Consider the following 17,503-nt stretch of genomic DNA (forward strand, 5'->3'; position numbering starts at 1 on the left):
TTTATGTAATACTGTTTGTTATTTGTTGTAGCCTAGTCTTCCAAAAACTCAGTAAATACTGGTGGAAATTTTTTATATAATTGTGATATAGTTGCTGTGATACTGTAGATTAGCTGTCTTCTTGCTTACTTGAAAATGTGGGGCAGTAGGAGAAAACATTTTTGTAGACATCTGGAATTTTATAGTACAATTCATTTACAAAATGAGTAGTATCAGTATAGGTTACCTGCTTTTATTTTGATTGAATTATTTTTAGGTATTGTATCTGGTCAGTTTTATGTGTTAACTTTGTTACTTTCCGTTGTAATTGATATCTTGTATCTTTAAGGGTCCTTTTCTCTTCTGCCAAGTTAAGAGAGTAATACAGTGGTGATGTGTATAAAAATTTTCTCCTCAGTCAGAGTCCCAGAGTTGAAAGTATATATATGAAAGATAACTGTACCAACCACTAATCTTCAATCAGAAGAATTAGTTACCTTTGTAGAACATGATTTTAAGGATGGAAAACTCCAAAATTTGTGTGTTCTAGTGTTTTATCATTGTTATCGCTAAGGAGAGTGTAGGAATCGGGGTTCTCTAGAGGAAAAGAATCAACAGGAAGTATAATTATAAAAAGGGGACTTATTAGGTTGGCTTACATGACCAGAAACTGGATAGTCCACAGTGGCCATCTTCAGGCTGCAGAGCTGGAAAAACCAGTAGCTGCACAGTCCAAGAGGCTGAAGCTCCAGAACAAGAGGGATCAATGGTGCTAGTTGAGACTAAAGGCTTCTGGGGAAATCACTGGCAGAGTCTGCTTTGGAAGAGTGAAGAAGCGAGAGTCCAACATCCTCAGATGATCCATCGCAGCAGCAAGAAGAATGGAAGCTTGCATCTGTGCTGTTTCTTTGGTCTTCCAACTTGTATTCCATCCAGGTCATCATCTTATTGGATAGTGCTGCCCATGCTCAGGGAGTGTCTCCATTTCAGTTGGCTATCCCACATGCCAATCATTCCTAGAAACAACATCATTGACACACCCATAAGCCTCTTAATCCTTGGCATTTCTTAAACCAGTCAAGCTGACAATTCAAATTAACCATTACAGAAAGTTTGCTTTAAAATTTTTAAATTTTAATTATTTATTATTTTAGTATAGTTTTACACTGACTTAAATATTTTTAATACAAGTACTGCTAATTAATTATAGTTGCATCAGTTTTTCCATTGAGCTTATGAATGAACAAAGGAAAAATTTAAAGTATCAAGAACTTAACCTCTGCATGACATTTCTTCAGCTTTCCTTTCTTGCCTGGGAACCCAGATTATAACTTGTGACCCTAGCCTTTTGCTTCTCCCAGTTTGATCTCTTTGTTTATATAGCTATGTATTGTGTGTGTGTGTGTGTGTGTGTGTGTGTATGCAGGTTTACACGTTTATGCTCCTTAAGAAATTAGTTTATTATACAAAGGGCAAAATGTTCTAAGGAAATAAATTCCTGTATTTTATTTTTTGAAGAGGATGATGATGTTGTTGTTGTTGATGATGATGGTGATGATTTGCACTGCTGGGGATTGAACCCACAGCCTCCTGCATGATCCTGCACAGGTGCTCTACCACTCAGCTGTACTCCCAACCCTGTAGATTATTATTTCTTTGTGTTATAAATAACACATATGCATTTTTAAAAATGAGATAAACTAGAAAGAAGTTACTCAAATCCTACTATCCAAGGAAAACCTCTGTTACCATTTTAGTATAAATATATATACACAATGTATATATTTTTGTGCCTCTTGTGTGTGTTCACTAGTATATCATTTGGATATATAAAATTCTGGATCATAATGTTTGGTGACTGAATGGGATTTCATTGTGTAAGTTTTATAATTAATTGATTTAATTAAATGTCTGTAATCTCATTTCACTTATACTTTTAATTGAAATGTGTTTTGTACTTTTTTTTTTTGTCTTTTTTTGTTTCTTCAGGTGCCTTACGTAAATTCTTTCTCCCTTTTCTTGAATTAAAAGAAGTTTGTAATCATAGTTTGATGACCAAAGAGTGAGATGTTAATTACAGTAAAATCTATAAGCGTGCAAGGACAAGGTCAGGCTTTTTTAAAAAAATATTGTTTTAGATGTTGATGAATCTTTTATATGTGGTGCTGAGAATCAAATTCAGTGCGTCACACATTCTAGGCAAGTGCTCTACCACTGAGCCGCAACCCTAGCCCTATGCTTTCTTTTTGAGGGAAAATTAAATTAGTGTTATGAAAGTATAAAGCCTCTTCAGAAAGCATATAGGGGCTGGGGGTGGATCCTGCCAGCTGACTCAGCCGACGAGATGAGCTGGGTTCAAAGGAGCTGTCTGCAGCATTAAACTAAGAAAACAGCGAAGAAATCATGCAAAACACAGACATGAGTTTCTAAGATCGAGGATAGGGTGGCTCTGAACTTAAGGGTCAGCTTCCATGCCGGACATTGCTGGAAAGAGAGTGTGCACCCGGAATCTCTTTATTTTATTGGGGGGGGGGGGCACACAAAGGAGCTTTGATGGAATGTTTTTCCCCCAATAGGGCCAGGGGATAGGGTTTCAAAAGATGGAGTCTTGCTTTGTGCTGTCTTGTGGTCAGCAGATTGATTGACATCTTGGCAAGTCACACCCATCTCAAGTGCTGTGTGGGATCACAGGCAGAGCTAGAGGAAAGGTGCACTTAACATTGCACAGCCCAATCAGCATGCAGTGCCAGACCAATCCTCCCATACAGCTCAGATGTGCATAACTCACACACACGGCCTGTGGATGGCTGGAGACTGGTGGAACTCAGTGGTAGAGTGTTTGCCTTGCATGCATGAGGTCCTAATTTCAACCCAGTACCACAAAACAAACAAACTAAAAAAGCAAGCATGTAGAAAATCTTATTACAGATACCTCCAAACATCTAAACATCTCTAAGACATCTTGGCTTCTAATTCTCTTCTAAATAAAGGTGCTTCATTTGTTGTTACCATTATTAAAAATGGTTTGCTAGATTCACTAAAAGACGGGCATTTCTCACTAAACAAATTCTGTATGCAGAAATCAAGCGAACTAATATATGCTTTTAGATATATCATTAGAGATCTGAGCTGTTACTACTGTTAGCAACACAGGAGCCAAATAAATTGGGTAGCAAAAAATTTTTGTATATTCCTATAAATTACTTTTAATTATGAGATTAAATGCATAGTTTTAGGATACATATAAATTAAACAGACTTTTAGTTTCAAATCTCTTTAGAAAAACATTCCAAATTTAATCCTTCTACATTAAAAATCAACTTTGGCACACTGTGTTTTGAAGTTGGAGACATTTATATCGTACATACTATTCTTTTGAGAAGTTTACATTTTAATTCTTGAATTCAGTTCACAACCACCTCCAGATTAAATGGTCTTTGAAAGAGGTTTTTGATTTCTGCTAGTTGTGAATTTGTTGGAAACAAAGCAGAAGTTCTAGTTTTCTCTCTTTGGTTTGTCTCATGACTCACCCTTCTGAAGAAAGCATAACTGTTTTCTCATTTGTGGACTGAGGTCTCGGAAGAAACTTTGAATGTCATAAACTTCACATATTTATTATTTCCAGAAGAGTTGCACTTTATATCCTCTCTCATGCTTTTTTTTTTTTTTTTTTTTGGAAGGAGAGTTATTTGTGCTTATCTTTCTCCATCTGCCTTAAATGCACTTCTTCTGCCACATAAGACTTTTTAAATTTTTTAAAAATTTTTAATTCTAATTCACTATATATGACAGCAGGATGCATTACAATTCATATTATACATTAGAGCACAATTTTTCATATCTCTGGTTGTATACAAAGTAGAGTCACACCATTCGTGTCTTCATACATGTTCTTAGGCTAACAATGTTCATCTCATTTCACTCTTTCCTACCCCCATTCCCTCACCCTTCCCTCCCTCCCCTTTGCTCTATCTAGAGTTTGTCTAATCCTCCCATGCCCCCCACCAACCCCATTATGAATCAGCATCCTTATATCAGAAAACATTCCACACTTGTTTTTTTGGGATTTGCTAATTTAACTTATAGGTTGGTTCCACAGTTTAGCTATTGTGAGTTGTGCTGCTACAAATATTGATGTGGCTGTGTCCTTGCAGTATGCTGTTTTTAAGTCCTTTGGTATAGACTGAGTAGTGGGATAGCTGGGTCAAATGGTGGTTCCATTTCCAAGAAATTTCCATAATGCTTTCCATTATTGGCTGCACCAATTTGCAGTCCCACCAGCAATGTATGAGTGTGCCTTTTCCTCCCACATCCTTGCCAACACTTATTGTTTCTATTCTTAATAGCTGCCATTCCTACTGGAGGAGATGAAATCTTAAGAGTAGATTTGTATTTCTCTAATTGCTAGAGATGTTGAACATTTTTTCATATATTTGTTGATTGATTGTATATCGTCTTCTGAGAAGTGTCTGTTCAGTTCCTTGGCCCATTTATTGCTAATGAAGAGAAGGAGGGAGAAAACTCAAATTACTAACATACATGATGAAAAAGGAAATATCACAGCAGACACTACAGAAATACAGAAGATAATTAGAAGTTATTTTGAAAACTTGTGCTCTAATAAAATAGAAAATATTGAAGGCATTGACAAATTTGTAGAGTCTTATGATTTGCCCAAATTGAATCAGGATGATATACACAATTTAAACAGATCAATTTCAAGTAATGAAATAGAAGATGCCATCAGAAGCCTACCAACCAAGAAAAACTCAGGACCAGATGGATACACATCTGAATTCTATAAGACCTTTAATGAGAACTAATACCTGTACTCTTCAAATTATTTCATAAAATAGAAAAAGAGGGATCATTTCCAAACTCATTCTAAGAGGCCAGTATCACCCTGATTCCAAAATCAGGCAAAGAACATCAAAGAAAGAAAACTTCAGACCACATCGGACTTGTAAAGCAAAAATTTGTTCTTATTTTCTTTCATGCTTCATCCTTTCTGAAGTCTTATTTAGACCAGTTTCTTCTCTTGCGGAAGGGGGCTGCCAGTAGTTTTCTAATGTGAATTAATTATTGTATTATATAACTAAAATCGGAGATTTAATACTGTTTTATTGTTAGCTATATAAATTATATCAGCTTTAATCACATATGTAGCTATGGATGCATACTTATATGAGGTAAAGACTTAATCTAATTATCATAGTGTTTGTAGTACCACAATTAGAGAACCATGCTTAAATATTCAGCAATAGGATATTATAATTATAAATTATAATACTTTGATGGACTGAACTTACCTGTTCAAAGTTATTTAGAAGTACATTTGAACATCGTAAATATTTGTGATAAATAAGCCTAACTATATAATATGATTCCAATTTTTTTTGTAGTTGTTGATAGACCTTTATTTTATTTATTTATACGTGGTGCTGAGAATTGAACCCAGTGTCTCACATGCCAGGCAAGTGCACTACTGCTGAGCCACAAACCCAACCCCTATGATTTCAACTTTAAATTAATGTATTTAGAGCAGTTTTACATTTATAAATATAATTGAGCAGAAAGTACAGAGTTCCCATATATAGCTCCTATATTAATATCTTTTGTTGAGCCAATATTGATACCTTATCATTACCAAAAGTCGAAAATCTACATTAGGCTCGTTTTTTGTGTGTTGTACAGCTGTGAGTTTTTCCAGTATACAGTATCATATGTCCACCATTATGGTATGATATCCAGTGGTATCACAACTCTAAAAATCTCTTGTATTATACTGTTCATTCCTTCCCTTTCTCTCTCAACCTGAGCAAAACAGTGGATCTTTTTACTGTCTCTAAAGCTTTGACTTTTCTATAATGTCATACATTTGGGATGATAAAGTATATTGCTTTCCCAGATTTGCTTCTTTTACTTAGTAGTGTGTATTTAAGGGTCTCTGTCTTTTTGGGGTTCAGTAGCAGTTTTCTCTTCATTGCTGAATAATACTTGCCTTATGCGTATATACCACAGTTTGCTTATCCATTCTCCTGTTTACAGATATTTGGTCACTTTCAAGTGTTGGTAATTATGAATAAAAGCTTCTCTTAAATGTTCATATATAAGTTATTTTTATTTGTTTTAATTAGTTATACAAGACAGTAGAATGCATTTATGCACTTCGATATATCATACATAGATGGGATATAATTTCATTTTTCTGAGTATACATGTTGCAGAATCATATTGGTCATGTCGTCACATATATACATACAGTAATGATGTCTGTTTCATTCTACTTTCTTCCCATCACTTCTCTCTACCTAATCTAAGGGTAACACTGTTCTTCCCTAGTGCCTGCCCCTGCCTTATTGTGAATTAGTGTCTGCATAGTAGAGAAAACATTCAGCCTTTGGTTTTGTGGGATTGGCTTATTTCACTTAGCATGATATTTTCCAACTCCAGCCATTTACTGGCAAATGCCATAATTTTACTGTTCTTTAAAGCTGAGTAATATTCCATTGAGTATATATACCACATTTTCTTTATCCATTTATCTATTGAGGGACACCTAGGTTGGTTCCATAGTTTAGCTATTGTGAATTGAGCTGAAATAAAAATTGACATGGCTGCATCACTATTGTACGCTGATTTTAAGTCCTTTGGTATAGCTGGGTTAAATGGTGGTTCCATTCCCAGTTTTCTGAGGAATCTCCGTACTGCTTTCCATAGTGCTTGCACCAATTTGCAGAGGTATAGTAACAAAAATGGCATGATATTGGCACCAAAATAGACTTGTCGACCAATGGTACAGAATAGAGGATACAGAGAAAAACCCACATAAATATGGTTATCTCATACCAGACAAGGGTGCCAAAAACATTCACTGGAGAAAAGATAGCCTATTCAACAAATGGTGCTGGTAAAACTGGAAATTCGTATGTAGCAAAATGAAATTAAATCTCAGTCTCTCACCCTGCACAAAAATCAACTCAAAGTGGATCAAAGACTTAGGCACTAGAACAGAGACCCTGCACCTAATAGAAGAAAAAAGAGGCCCAACTCTTCACCTTGTTGGCCTAGGATCTGACTTCCTTAACAAGACTCCTAAAGCACAAGAAGTAGAATCAAGAATTAATAAATGGGATGGATCCCAACTAAAAAGCTTCTTCTTAGCAGAGGAAACAATAATGTGAAGAGAGAGCCTACAGATTGGGAGAAAATCTTTACCACATGTACCTCCGATAAAGCATTAATCTCTAGGCTATATAAAGAATTCAAAAAACTTAAAACCAAACAATCAAATAACCCAATCAATAAATGGACTAAGGAACTGAACAGACACTTCACAGAAGAAGAAATATAATTGATCAACAAATATATAAAAAGTATTCAACATCTCTAGCAATTAGAGAAATGCAAATCAAAACTAAGACTTCATTCATCTCACTATGGTCAGATGGCAATTATGAAGAATACAGGCAACAAGTATTTTATGAGAGACAAAAATTTTTAACTCATTTTTGGTAAATTCCTAGGAGCATCATTGTAAGATTGTAGAGAGACCATGTTTAGGTTTGTTAGAAACTGCCAGAGTATCTTGAAAAACAGCTGTGTCATTTAAATTCCCACCAGCAGTGAATGAAGTTTCCTATTGTTCCACATCTCCACTAGCATTTGATGTGGTCATTGATTTGAATTTTAACTTAACCTGTATAATAGGGATGTAGTAGTATGTTGTTGTCTTATATAATTTTATAACGCCCTATTGATCTCTTTAGTATTAAGTTTTTTTTCTACGTACATATTTGCCATCTGTATATCTTCTTGGGTGAGATGTAATGATGGAATTATCCATAGGTAATGATGGAATCATAGAACAAGTAAGGTAATAATTCCTCTGCTTTTTGTTTTATGGAAGAGATTATAGGGAAAGGAAACATCTGAGCTGGTGCTTCTGGTTTAGAAAGTATTTAATTATTGACTTAATTACTTTAATAGATGAGGGTCTTTTGAGTTTTTCTGTTTATACTTTTGGTAACTTATACCTGTTGAGGAATTAGGCCATTTCACCTAAAATTTATTAACTTTGTAAGAGATTTTATGAATTATTCACAATTTTTCTTTATTTTAAATCTGCAGAATCAGTAGTGATGGTTCATTTTTTTCTGATATTAAAAATTTGAGTTTTTCCCTAATATATCTAGCTAGAGAGTTATCAATTTCTTTTCAAAGAACCAGGTGATCCTAATTTTTTAAAAAGCCTAGAATATAAACTGAGTGGAAATATAGTAAATGTCAATTATTTCTGCATGATGGTATTGCAATTTTTCTTTTTTCTTTTGTACTTTTCAATATAGTATCTTGTTTCATAATGAAAAATTATTTTTAATGGTGCTATCCACTGTTTAGCCTTTTCCATAAAATCATATTTACCCCCAGTGTTTGATAATATTCATGAAAAGTCTAGCTCACATCCCCCACCTCCCTCGACTTTTCATTGGACTTTCCCCTTGGGAAGTCTAAATTTATATCCTGTGAATGAATAGTAATGACAAATTTTTAAAAAGTAAGATTGTTTAGAAGAAAATGAAAGTAACATTTTGGATTTAGGTGTTTTAATATTTACTACAGCTGTAATATTATTCTCATTTTGCAAATATGTATAAGTTTTACTTGTCTGAGGTCACATCTAACATGTAAAAAAGCTCTTGTTTCAGTACCAAGTTTCTCTCATTTTAGTCTGTTAACTTTCTGTAGATTAGATAATATGATTGGAGATGGACTATTAATTGATTTGAGGCATACCCAGTTACAAGGAAAGATGGAAAGATTGATCTTTGTCAGTCATTTACCATCATTTCTTTTGTATAAAGTACATTATGTAATATCTTTTGAGCTTATGCCTACATGTATTAACATTTCAAAATGGAAGTTAACTTATATTAGAAATATGTGATGTACTGTCAGTCTCTGAGATATAATTAATATGTATTTTATTTTTAATGACATGAGAAGATAGTCTTAGGAGAGGAACTATCTGGTCTATAGTTGATTTTTCAAATCTACTTTCCCATATAGAAAAAATGTATCTCATCACCATTTATTTGGGCTGAAAATAAAAAATTACTATCAAAGAGTAATTATTAAATATTTGTAAGTAATCCTGTAAATTTTTGAATTTTGCAAATTTTAATGGCTTTTATTTAGTCAATTGATTATTCAGTGCCACTTTGTTTAACTGTGTAGGTATTTGTTTTAATTAGTGTTACCTTGAAGTAGTCCTATTAAAAAAAAAAAACTAAAAATAAATGATGTATTCTCTGCATGTTTTTTCCTTCAATTCACAATTGTCTTAAAGTCATTAAAGACTAGCCTTTGTGTGATGTTTTATACTTGATAACATTTTCATACTTTTCTTCAATTGATTTACAAATGAGTTAGGTGATTTTACACATTTTCTCATTTTACACATAAGGCAATTAAAACAAAATACTTTTGTGGTTTAAAAAGGTCACAACTATTTACAAAAGTGTTTTCATCCCAGATTTTCAGAGACTTCAAATCTAGTTATATTTTTTATTACATTATCCTGGACCATAACCATTTCTTACCCTTTCCACATTTATGTAAATATTACTATTTGTTGACCACTGTGGAAATCAAAGGGAGCGATTACTACCCTATACTACTTCCAACCTATTATCTTCTATTTCTATATTCGGATTGGTGTTGGGGGCAGGGTCATAGGGGCTGGTTCTTACTAGTATTTATTCATTATCATTCTCAAAAAAGTAATCTATTTCTCTGTACTTTATTCAGTATCATAGTGTATTCAAAACAATGAGAAATTTCTGTAGCATATCAAGGTTTTTCAGATTAATTGCCATGTAACTGCCTCAGACAATAAAAATTTTGTTGAATTTATTTGGGGAAAAAATGGAGGGCTAGTCTACTGCAAGGTTAATTTTGAAAATCAGTGTCTCTTCTAAATATAGTTAGAGTGGTGTTATACTTTCATCAAATTTCTTGAGTAGAAAATATTTTTGTTTTTCATAAACTTTTTAATATATTTCAACCAGCGGTTCAACCATTGGATTATAAGGAGTAGCCTTCTGAAAAAACACATTTTGTATTGAATAATATGCCTTATTTGTTTAACTGATTTTTTTACTATCTTATAATAAAGTCTTCAAAAATATCACAGATATCTGATGTGATTTTTGAGCTGTGGCTTGGTACTTGTTTTTTTAGGCATCATTTCATTGTCTCAAATCTGTGAACTTTGACTTCCTTCTATTTCTCTATTGTATGTTGCACAAAATCTATTCCTTTCTTCCCCATGTCTCCATTTTTGTTCTGGTTTCTTTCTTAGGGAAAATAAAAGTAAAAAAAAAAAAAATTTAAATAGTTGTACACAATACTTTTATTTTCTTTATTTTCATGTGGTGCTGAGGATCGAACCCAGGGCCTTGAATGTGCTAGGCAAGCACTCTACTGCTGAGCCACAACCCCAGCCCAATAAAAGTAAAATTAATGAACAGTGATAAATTGAGTCTTTGAAAATGTTCCGTGATACTTAAAACCCTATTGTATGAGCCAGCATGGTGGCTCACCTCTGTAATCTCAGCAACTTGGGAGGCTAAGGCAGGAAGATCACAAGTTCAAAGCTAGCCTCAGCAAATTATGGAGGCACTTAGCGACTCAGTGAGACTTTGTTTTTAATTAAAATATAAAGAAAGGCTGGGGATGTGGCTCAGTGGTTAAGGCCCCTGGGTTGAATCCCTGGTACCCACCCCCCAAAAAAAACCCTATTGTAGGAAATTTGTTAATTTATGATGACACAACTCACTGTTCTTGCTATTTTGTTTTTAAAGAGTGTAAAATTAGGGCTGGGGTTGTGACTCGTGTTAGAGCACTTTCCTAGCACATGCAAGGCCTTTGGGTTCGAACCTTAACAAAAAGATGAATAAATAAAATAAAGATATTGTGTACAATTACAACTAAAAAATAAATATTAAAAAATAGAGTGTAAAATTATTCTCTTTCTGGCCTCTGATTATTTCTTTCTCGATAGATATCATAGTTCAATTTTGAAGTTAGGCCTTCTCCCTTAACTATTACTAGTTAGGTGTTTATATTTCTTGTTTATTTTTAAATTTTTCTTGTCTTTTTTTCTTGCCATTGCTGTGGAGAGTGGTAATTTTATTGATTTTAATAAGATTAATGTATTTTAATGAATATTTTTCCTCTTTTAAAGACTGTGAACCAGAAGAGCTGACTGACTGGTCTATGGATGAAAAATGCTCATTTTGTAACCTACAGAGAGAAGCAGTCAGTGTAAGTTATAGTGCCATAAATTATTTGTAAATTAATTGTACAATTATAACATGCTTCTTTTAACTTAATTTCTTCTGAAAAAATGTTACCTGGTAAAAGTTATAAAACAATTTTACTAAATGAAAAGAATATTTTAAAGTCTTATGTTGAAAGTCCAATATTTAGTTTAGCTTTGCAGGTGAAAAATCCTAGAAAATTTATCTTTGACTTATTTCACATTTTTTCCCTTATTATTCTCTGACTCATGAAATTCACTTCAGGTCATTTTGTTAGTTACGTATAGAAGGATAAGCATGAAAGCCTAGTTGGGTCTGAGGCCACCCTACAGTCACCCTACAGGATAATTTTTTAAGGAATCAATAGTTAGGAGATGATATGCTGCTACTATCTTTTAGCCTTTCACTCACTTCTGAAGTCTTTTGGTTGTCATAAATATTTCCTGGGTAAATGTTGAAATATGTCAGTGTCTGCTATATCCAGAACATAAACCATATAATCTACTTCTTCTTGGATGGTAGATATCATGACTCCTATCTATTTTTATGAGAAGGACTCAGAAGAAAATTTGTACTGACTTTGTTCAGATTAGTGGGTAAACATATCTGTTGTGTTGTTTTAAATAGAAAGAAAAAAAAAAACCTCTTTGGATTAGCTTGCTGGTATGCCATATAGTTAATTTATTTGTAACATTTTCTATTGTGTCTGCTCTCTTTTTTTTTTTTTTTAATTTATTTTTGCTAAGGAATAGCTGTTTGGGCCCTCTATCAGATAAATTTCCTTTTTCCTAACTCGTGACCTGAATTTTTTATGTTTTTTTTTTATATAAGTTAATATGCATAAATTAGAACAATTTAACATTTAGAGAAATTTTTTTGCCATTTTTAATGGAATTCGATGTTTTAATAAAAGTAATTTAGTATGTTGTTTTTCTTGTAATCTTAGGATTGTATACCATCTCTTGATTCTTCACAGTCAACACCAACGGAGGAGCTATCATCTCAGGGCCAGTCCAACACTGATAAGATTGAATGCCAAGCAGAAAATTACCTAAATGCACTCTTTCGAAAGAAAGGTAATATTGGTATATTTTGTCATTTAAATTTGCAATAGAGTTCTAAAATGTTTGAATTTTTCTCACAGTCATTTTTTATGTCAATTCCTGTTCTCTAAATCATTTCTTTACCCTTTTTCTTCATATTTTTAGGGATAATAGGATTCTTAATCTTCCTTAGTGCTAATCTTATATTAAGCATTTCTTTCTGGTATTCTCACATCTCTTCCTGACTTTATCATACATTCTTCTCTGTTAGAGGAACCTTTTAAAAACATTTTTTTTATGCTTTTGGTTTTCCTTAGTTTGGATGTTCAATAAATTATACATATATTATATTGCAAGCTTATCCCTAATATGTAACAGTTAAGTCATTTAACAGCTAGGTTGGAGTGTATTTGCTGGCATCCTATTTCAGTATTTATTTGTTAACTTGAATATGCTTACTTGACGTTAGAAATATATTCTTTTTTACTTGTTTGTTTAAACTGTTCAAACAAAATGAGTATTCTTTAGTTGTTCATTACTTGTCCCGAATATGTCGAGCAGTAAGTAGTTTTTATATTTTAGTTACTTGGGAAAATTAGAATCTTCAGTTTTTGTTCTTGGCCATTCCCTTAGTAGAAGAATGTTTTTTAAATTTTGTTTTAAATCTTAACGTATAGAACTTTGGAATAAAGTTATGGTGTTTTTTTGGTGGGTGTGATTAATCCTGTCCCTCAGCTTCTAGAGATAAATACATAACTATCTTCTCAACCTGGAGTGTCGATTCTTTTTAATTTCTTGTTAGAATTAGATACCATTAGATATTTTCTATTAATTGATAACTTTCATGTTTTAATCAATAATGTTGAAAATAGTCTTCAACTTTGAGGGTCTTTTATAGTGTTATTGAGTTCCTTTATGTGTTGAAATATGAGATTCCTCTGATTAGAACAATCTTTAGTGTAACTCAAAGGCCTAAAGAATTGTATTGGTTTTAAACCTTTTCCTGTGTTACTGAAGTGCTTAAGTGTGGAGGAATTTGCATTATCATTAAAAAAGCAGATTCTTTTGTCAAAATTTTCTATCTGAACCAATGTTAAAAATACTTTACATTCTTAAATTCTTTAAGAATTTTATAATATTAGCTTAAAATTTTTTTTTTTCTGCCAATGTACTTATGAGACTTAGTAATCAGACTTACAGCACTAAGAGAACTGGAGGGAATATACACATTTGCACATATGCACACATAAATTTTATTAACCTTGGAATTTATTACTCATTGTCCTTTTCCTTGGAATTTTTTGTAATGGTAGTAACTGGAATTAATAATAATAACCTTTAATTTTTGATAATATGGAGTTAGCCTGTGCTCCATTGCCCTATTAAGAGTAATCAGTAAAAACTTGGTACTATTTCAGCTGATTCAAGCATCTGGGTCTCCAAGAGGTCTTCTACCAATGGTTGGGTGAGTGTTCTTGGATATTTAGTGACCTCTCCATTTGGGTTTTCTTCAAGATCCTTTGAAAAATTGCAGAGTTTTTAAATTGAAGATTCTTATTAGTGTTTTTGCTTTACTTCAGGTCTTAAATTTGTTAATTCCTTCATTTGTAGTCCATCATCACTTTTCAGATTAAGTTAAAATGTAAGTTTTTCTGTTTACTGGGGGTTTTGTTTGTTTATTTATGGGAAGCACTCTACCACTGGGTCACATCCCCAGCCTTTTACTTGAGTTTTTGTTGTCCTCCCACCCTCTCACCCCACCCCCCGCCGCCACCAAATAGAATAATTTGAGAGTCCAATATGGTTTGTCCAGATTGGAGGTAGAGATAATATCTTTTTTTAAAAAATTAAAATCTTAATTTTTAATGGTCTTAACTCCATTTACTGGTTTGTTGTTTGTATTTTGAATTCTACTCTTAAGTTTACTTTGAAATAAAAGGCAAGAAATATGTTTTTAAAGACAGAAAATACTTCTAGGTCTTTGGAATTGCAGATAAATATTGATGAAGCATCTTGTCAATGAAACTTTGGTTTTTTGAAATTTTCCCAGATTCAGTCATTTTTAGTAGAAATTATGGATATTGGTAGCATTTTATTGCTGATTCTTGAAAATCCATTGTTTAGATTGAGGTACATCCCATGTTGATCCTCTCTTGCAAACCATATATTTTTTGACTATCCTATTGAATTTTGTTTATTGAGTTAGTTTTTTGGGTTTTGTTTTATTTTTTTTTTTAGGGGGGGTACCAGGGACTGAACCCAGGGGCACTTAACCACTGAGCCACATCTCTAGCCCTTTAAAAAAATTTTTATGTAGAGACAGTTGCTTAGGGCTTCACTAAGTTGCTGAGGCTGGCTTTGAATTTGCAATCCTGCTGACTCAGCCTCCTGAGCCACTGGGATTATAGGCACGAGCCACCACACCCAGCGTTTTTGAGTTTTCCAACTTGGGATGGTGCTAATGATAAATATAAACTGTATTTGAGACTATTAATACCTGGAATAACAGTGATAACTGATATTATCAATTATGATTGAGTGCTTAGCCTTTTATATGCCTTATTACCTCATTCAATTCCAAAACAATAATAAGAGGTAGGTACTCTTACTATCATGTTAACAGGTAGGGACAATGAAGCTTAGTAAAATTAAATAGCATATCTTTTAGTTCTGTGTTATGAACATTTGAAGAAATGTCTGTACCTTTCAAGAAGAAATTAATGATATGAAAGCTGTTCTATGTGAAAAGCATCTCATTTAAAAAAAATATTAAGTAGAAAAAAAATGGGCTGATAAATGTAGTTCAGTGGAAGAGGGCTTGCTGGTATGTGCTAGGCACTGGGTTTGATCCCCAGGATTATGCAAAAGAAAAAAAGAGAGAGAGAGAACTTTCCATTCTCTGATGTTTAGTAGCCTAGGATTAGAATTTGTTTTATTTGAATTATTATTTTTCTTTTATATGAACTACTATATATTATGTTTCTCCTTTTTAATGATTAGTTCTCTTAGTATTTAATAATACACAGATTATGGAAATGCCAGTGACATTAGACCTTCTTTGTGAATGGAGAAAGCTTTTTACCTCATCTAAATACAGCTCATACAGTCTCTTGTAATTAGAAGCTAGTAGAAAATGCTCTTAAAATGTTAAACATAGAATAGGGGAGGAATGTCCTAGTCCAAAAGTGAATTTTTAACTAGTTTTATATGTACTTTACTTTAGAACTATTTCAAAATTGAATTCCTTCTAGAAGTTAACTTTAAAGTTAACTAGCATGCTAGAATAAAATGAAATCTCCATGATGATATGGATTTTATTTAGTTTATTCCAGAACCTCAGCATCTGGGACATTACCTGTCACATCCTAGATCCTTAGTAAATATTTCTTGAATGCATTAATTAGTACTAAGTTAAACTATATCCAGTTATTATTTATATCCAAGTAAATTATTTAGCATGTACATTTAGCATGTACATATAGTTTCTTTTCCTACATTGTAAATATTGCTGTGAATATTGTCTGAATGTCATTCAACATGTTTTGAAAGTGGATAGACCTGGACCTATACATTCAAATATCTGTCCAAAACTATCTACATGAAATGTAAACTAAATTACTTTGCTTTTAGCTTCGTATTCTCGGATCACACCTGAAGTGTGCAAGTCACTGGCTTCCATTTAGGAAGATGTCTCTTTTATTTTTAAATTAAAACTCTTGGACTTGACTAAATCGGACAAATAGTACGGACATGGTACCTAAGTGCAACATATTGTTAAATATATAATAAAATGAAGCTCTTCTTGATCCATTTTTTTTTTCCTGCTCGTCTTTTATTTATTCCCATAAATGTAACAGTCATATAAAAACTATTGTGGTATGGTGGGGTGTTTTGTTTTTGTTGTTTTTCCTAAAGATGATATTGTTGGATTTGATGAAGTTATTTGAAAAATTATTTGATAGCTCTTATTAACCCCCTTAAATTAAATGATAGCCAGGTTTTATATATAAAGTTTCCCATGCTTTTTTGGAACACAGGCCATTTTCCATTCAAACTCTTAATGTTTAAGCTTTATACTAAAGTATGAAATAAATACTAACTAAATTCACTAACCAAATGGACTATGACTGATGATAGTGTTTAGTTTCTTAGAGTGTTAATCTTTTAGATTGCTTTTCACTTAATGCAGCTATCTTTTAAGTGATAGGTTTTTTTTTTTAATTTAAGAATATATTTTAACATTATAATGTAATCAGATTCAAAAGTCAATATACAAAACCAGCAGGTTTTTTTTTAACTTTAGCAATGATGAACTGCAAAACAAAATAAAAGGATATTATAATTCATAATAGCAACAAAATATATTTTTATGTAGAAATAGGAAACATGCAAGATTTTCCTGAAAGGGTATTTAAAAACCTGTATACATGAAATTCTGTTCTATATTTTTAAATAGGAAGATTCAGCATTATAGACATTGACAAGTTGGTTCTCAAATACATGTGAAAAAAACAGCAGTGATTAGCAAGTTAATTTTTTAAAAAAGTAATAATGAGACTTGATTTACTAATTATCAGAACATAATATAAAGCAATTAAACAGTGTGTTTTGACATAGATATAGACATTACTTTGGAACACATTACTCAGAAAAGATAGAAGGACAACCCAAAAACATACTGAAATATAGCTTATAATAAAGGGGGCATATAAACTTAGTAAAAGTATTCTAGACTTTTCAACAGACTGCATTATGTCAATTGTCTAGCCTTCTAGGGAAAAAAAATTAAACTCACAGTTGACATCATATGCAGAAATGACACATCAGAGAACTTAGAAATTAACTGTTAAGAACAAGTTGGATATGGTGATGCACATCTGTAATTCCAGCTATTTAGGAAGCTGAGACAGGGCAATCACAAGTTTGCGGCCTCAACAACTTAGTAAGACCCTGTCTCTGGTCATCTGTGGACTAAGACCTCTGAAACCGCGAGCTCCCAAATAAACTTTTCTTCCTTTAATTGTTCTCGTCAGGTCTTTTGGTCATGGCAGCAAAAAAACTGACTAAAACACCTGTGTTAATTTCCCATTTATTGCACAACATTTGAACTTGACTAGAGTTAAATACCCAGTCATGTCTTGGTTTCCTATCTTTACA

The 17,503-nt window shown here is 32.7% G+C and overlaps 1 protein-coding gene across 8 annotated transcripts in view; it reads left to right on the plus strand.

The window, feature by feature from the left end:
- Positions 1-17,503, plus strand: part of Lcorl (ligand dependent nuclear receptor corepressor like) — a 149,884-nt gene that overhangs the window by 35,067 nt on the left and 97,314 nt on the right. For 7 of the 8 annotated variants that reach the window (XM_046423861.2, XM_046423860.2, XM_046423864.2 and 4 more), the window contains exons 3-4: positions 11,228-11,307; positions 12,250-12,379. In XM_046423861.2, coding sequence (XP_046279817.1) covers positions 11,228-11,307; positions 12,250-12,379 — 210 coding nt within the window. Of the gene's footprint in view, positions 1-11,227; positions 11,308-12,249; positions 12,380-13,764; positions 13,812-17,503 lie in introns of all 8 variants that reach the window. The other variant, XM_046423868.2, reaches the window with a different exon arrangement.

This window comes from Marmota monax, unplaced genomic scaffold, assembly GCF_021218885.2.
Source record: "Marmota monax isolate L192 unplaced genomic scaffold, Marmota_monax_Labrador192_F-V1.1 WCK01_AAM20220418_F8-fsc00009, whole genome shotgun sequence".
NCBI classification, from domain to species: Eukaryota; Metazoa; Chordata; class Mammalia; order Rodentia; family Sciuridae; genus Marmota; species Marmota monax.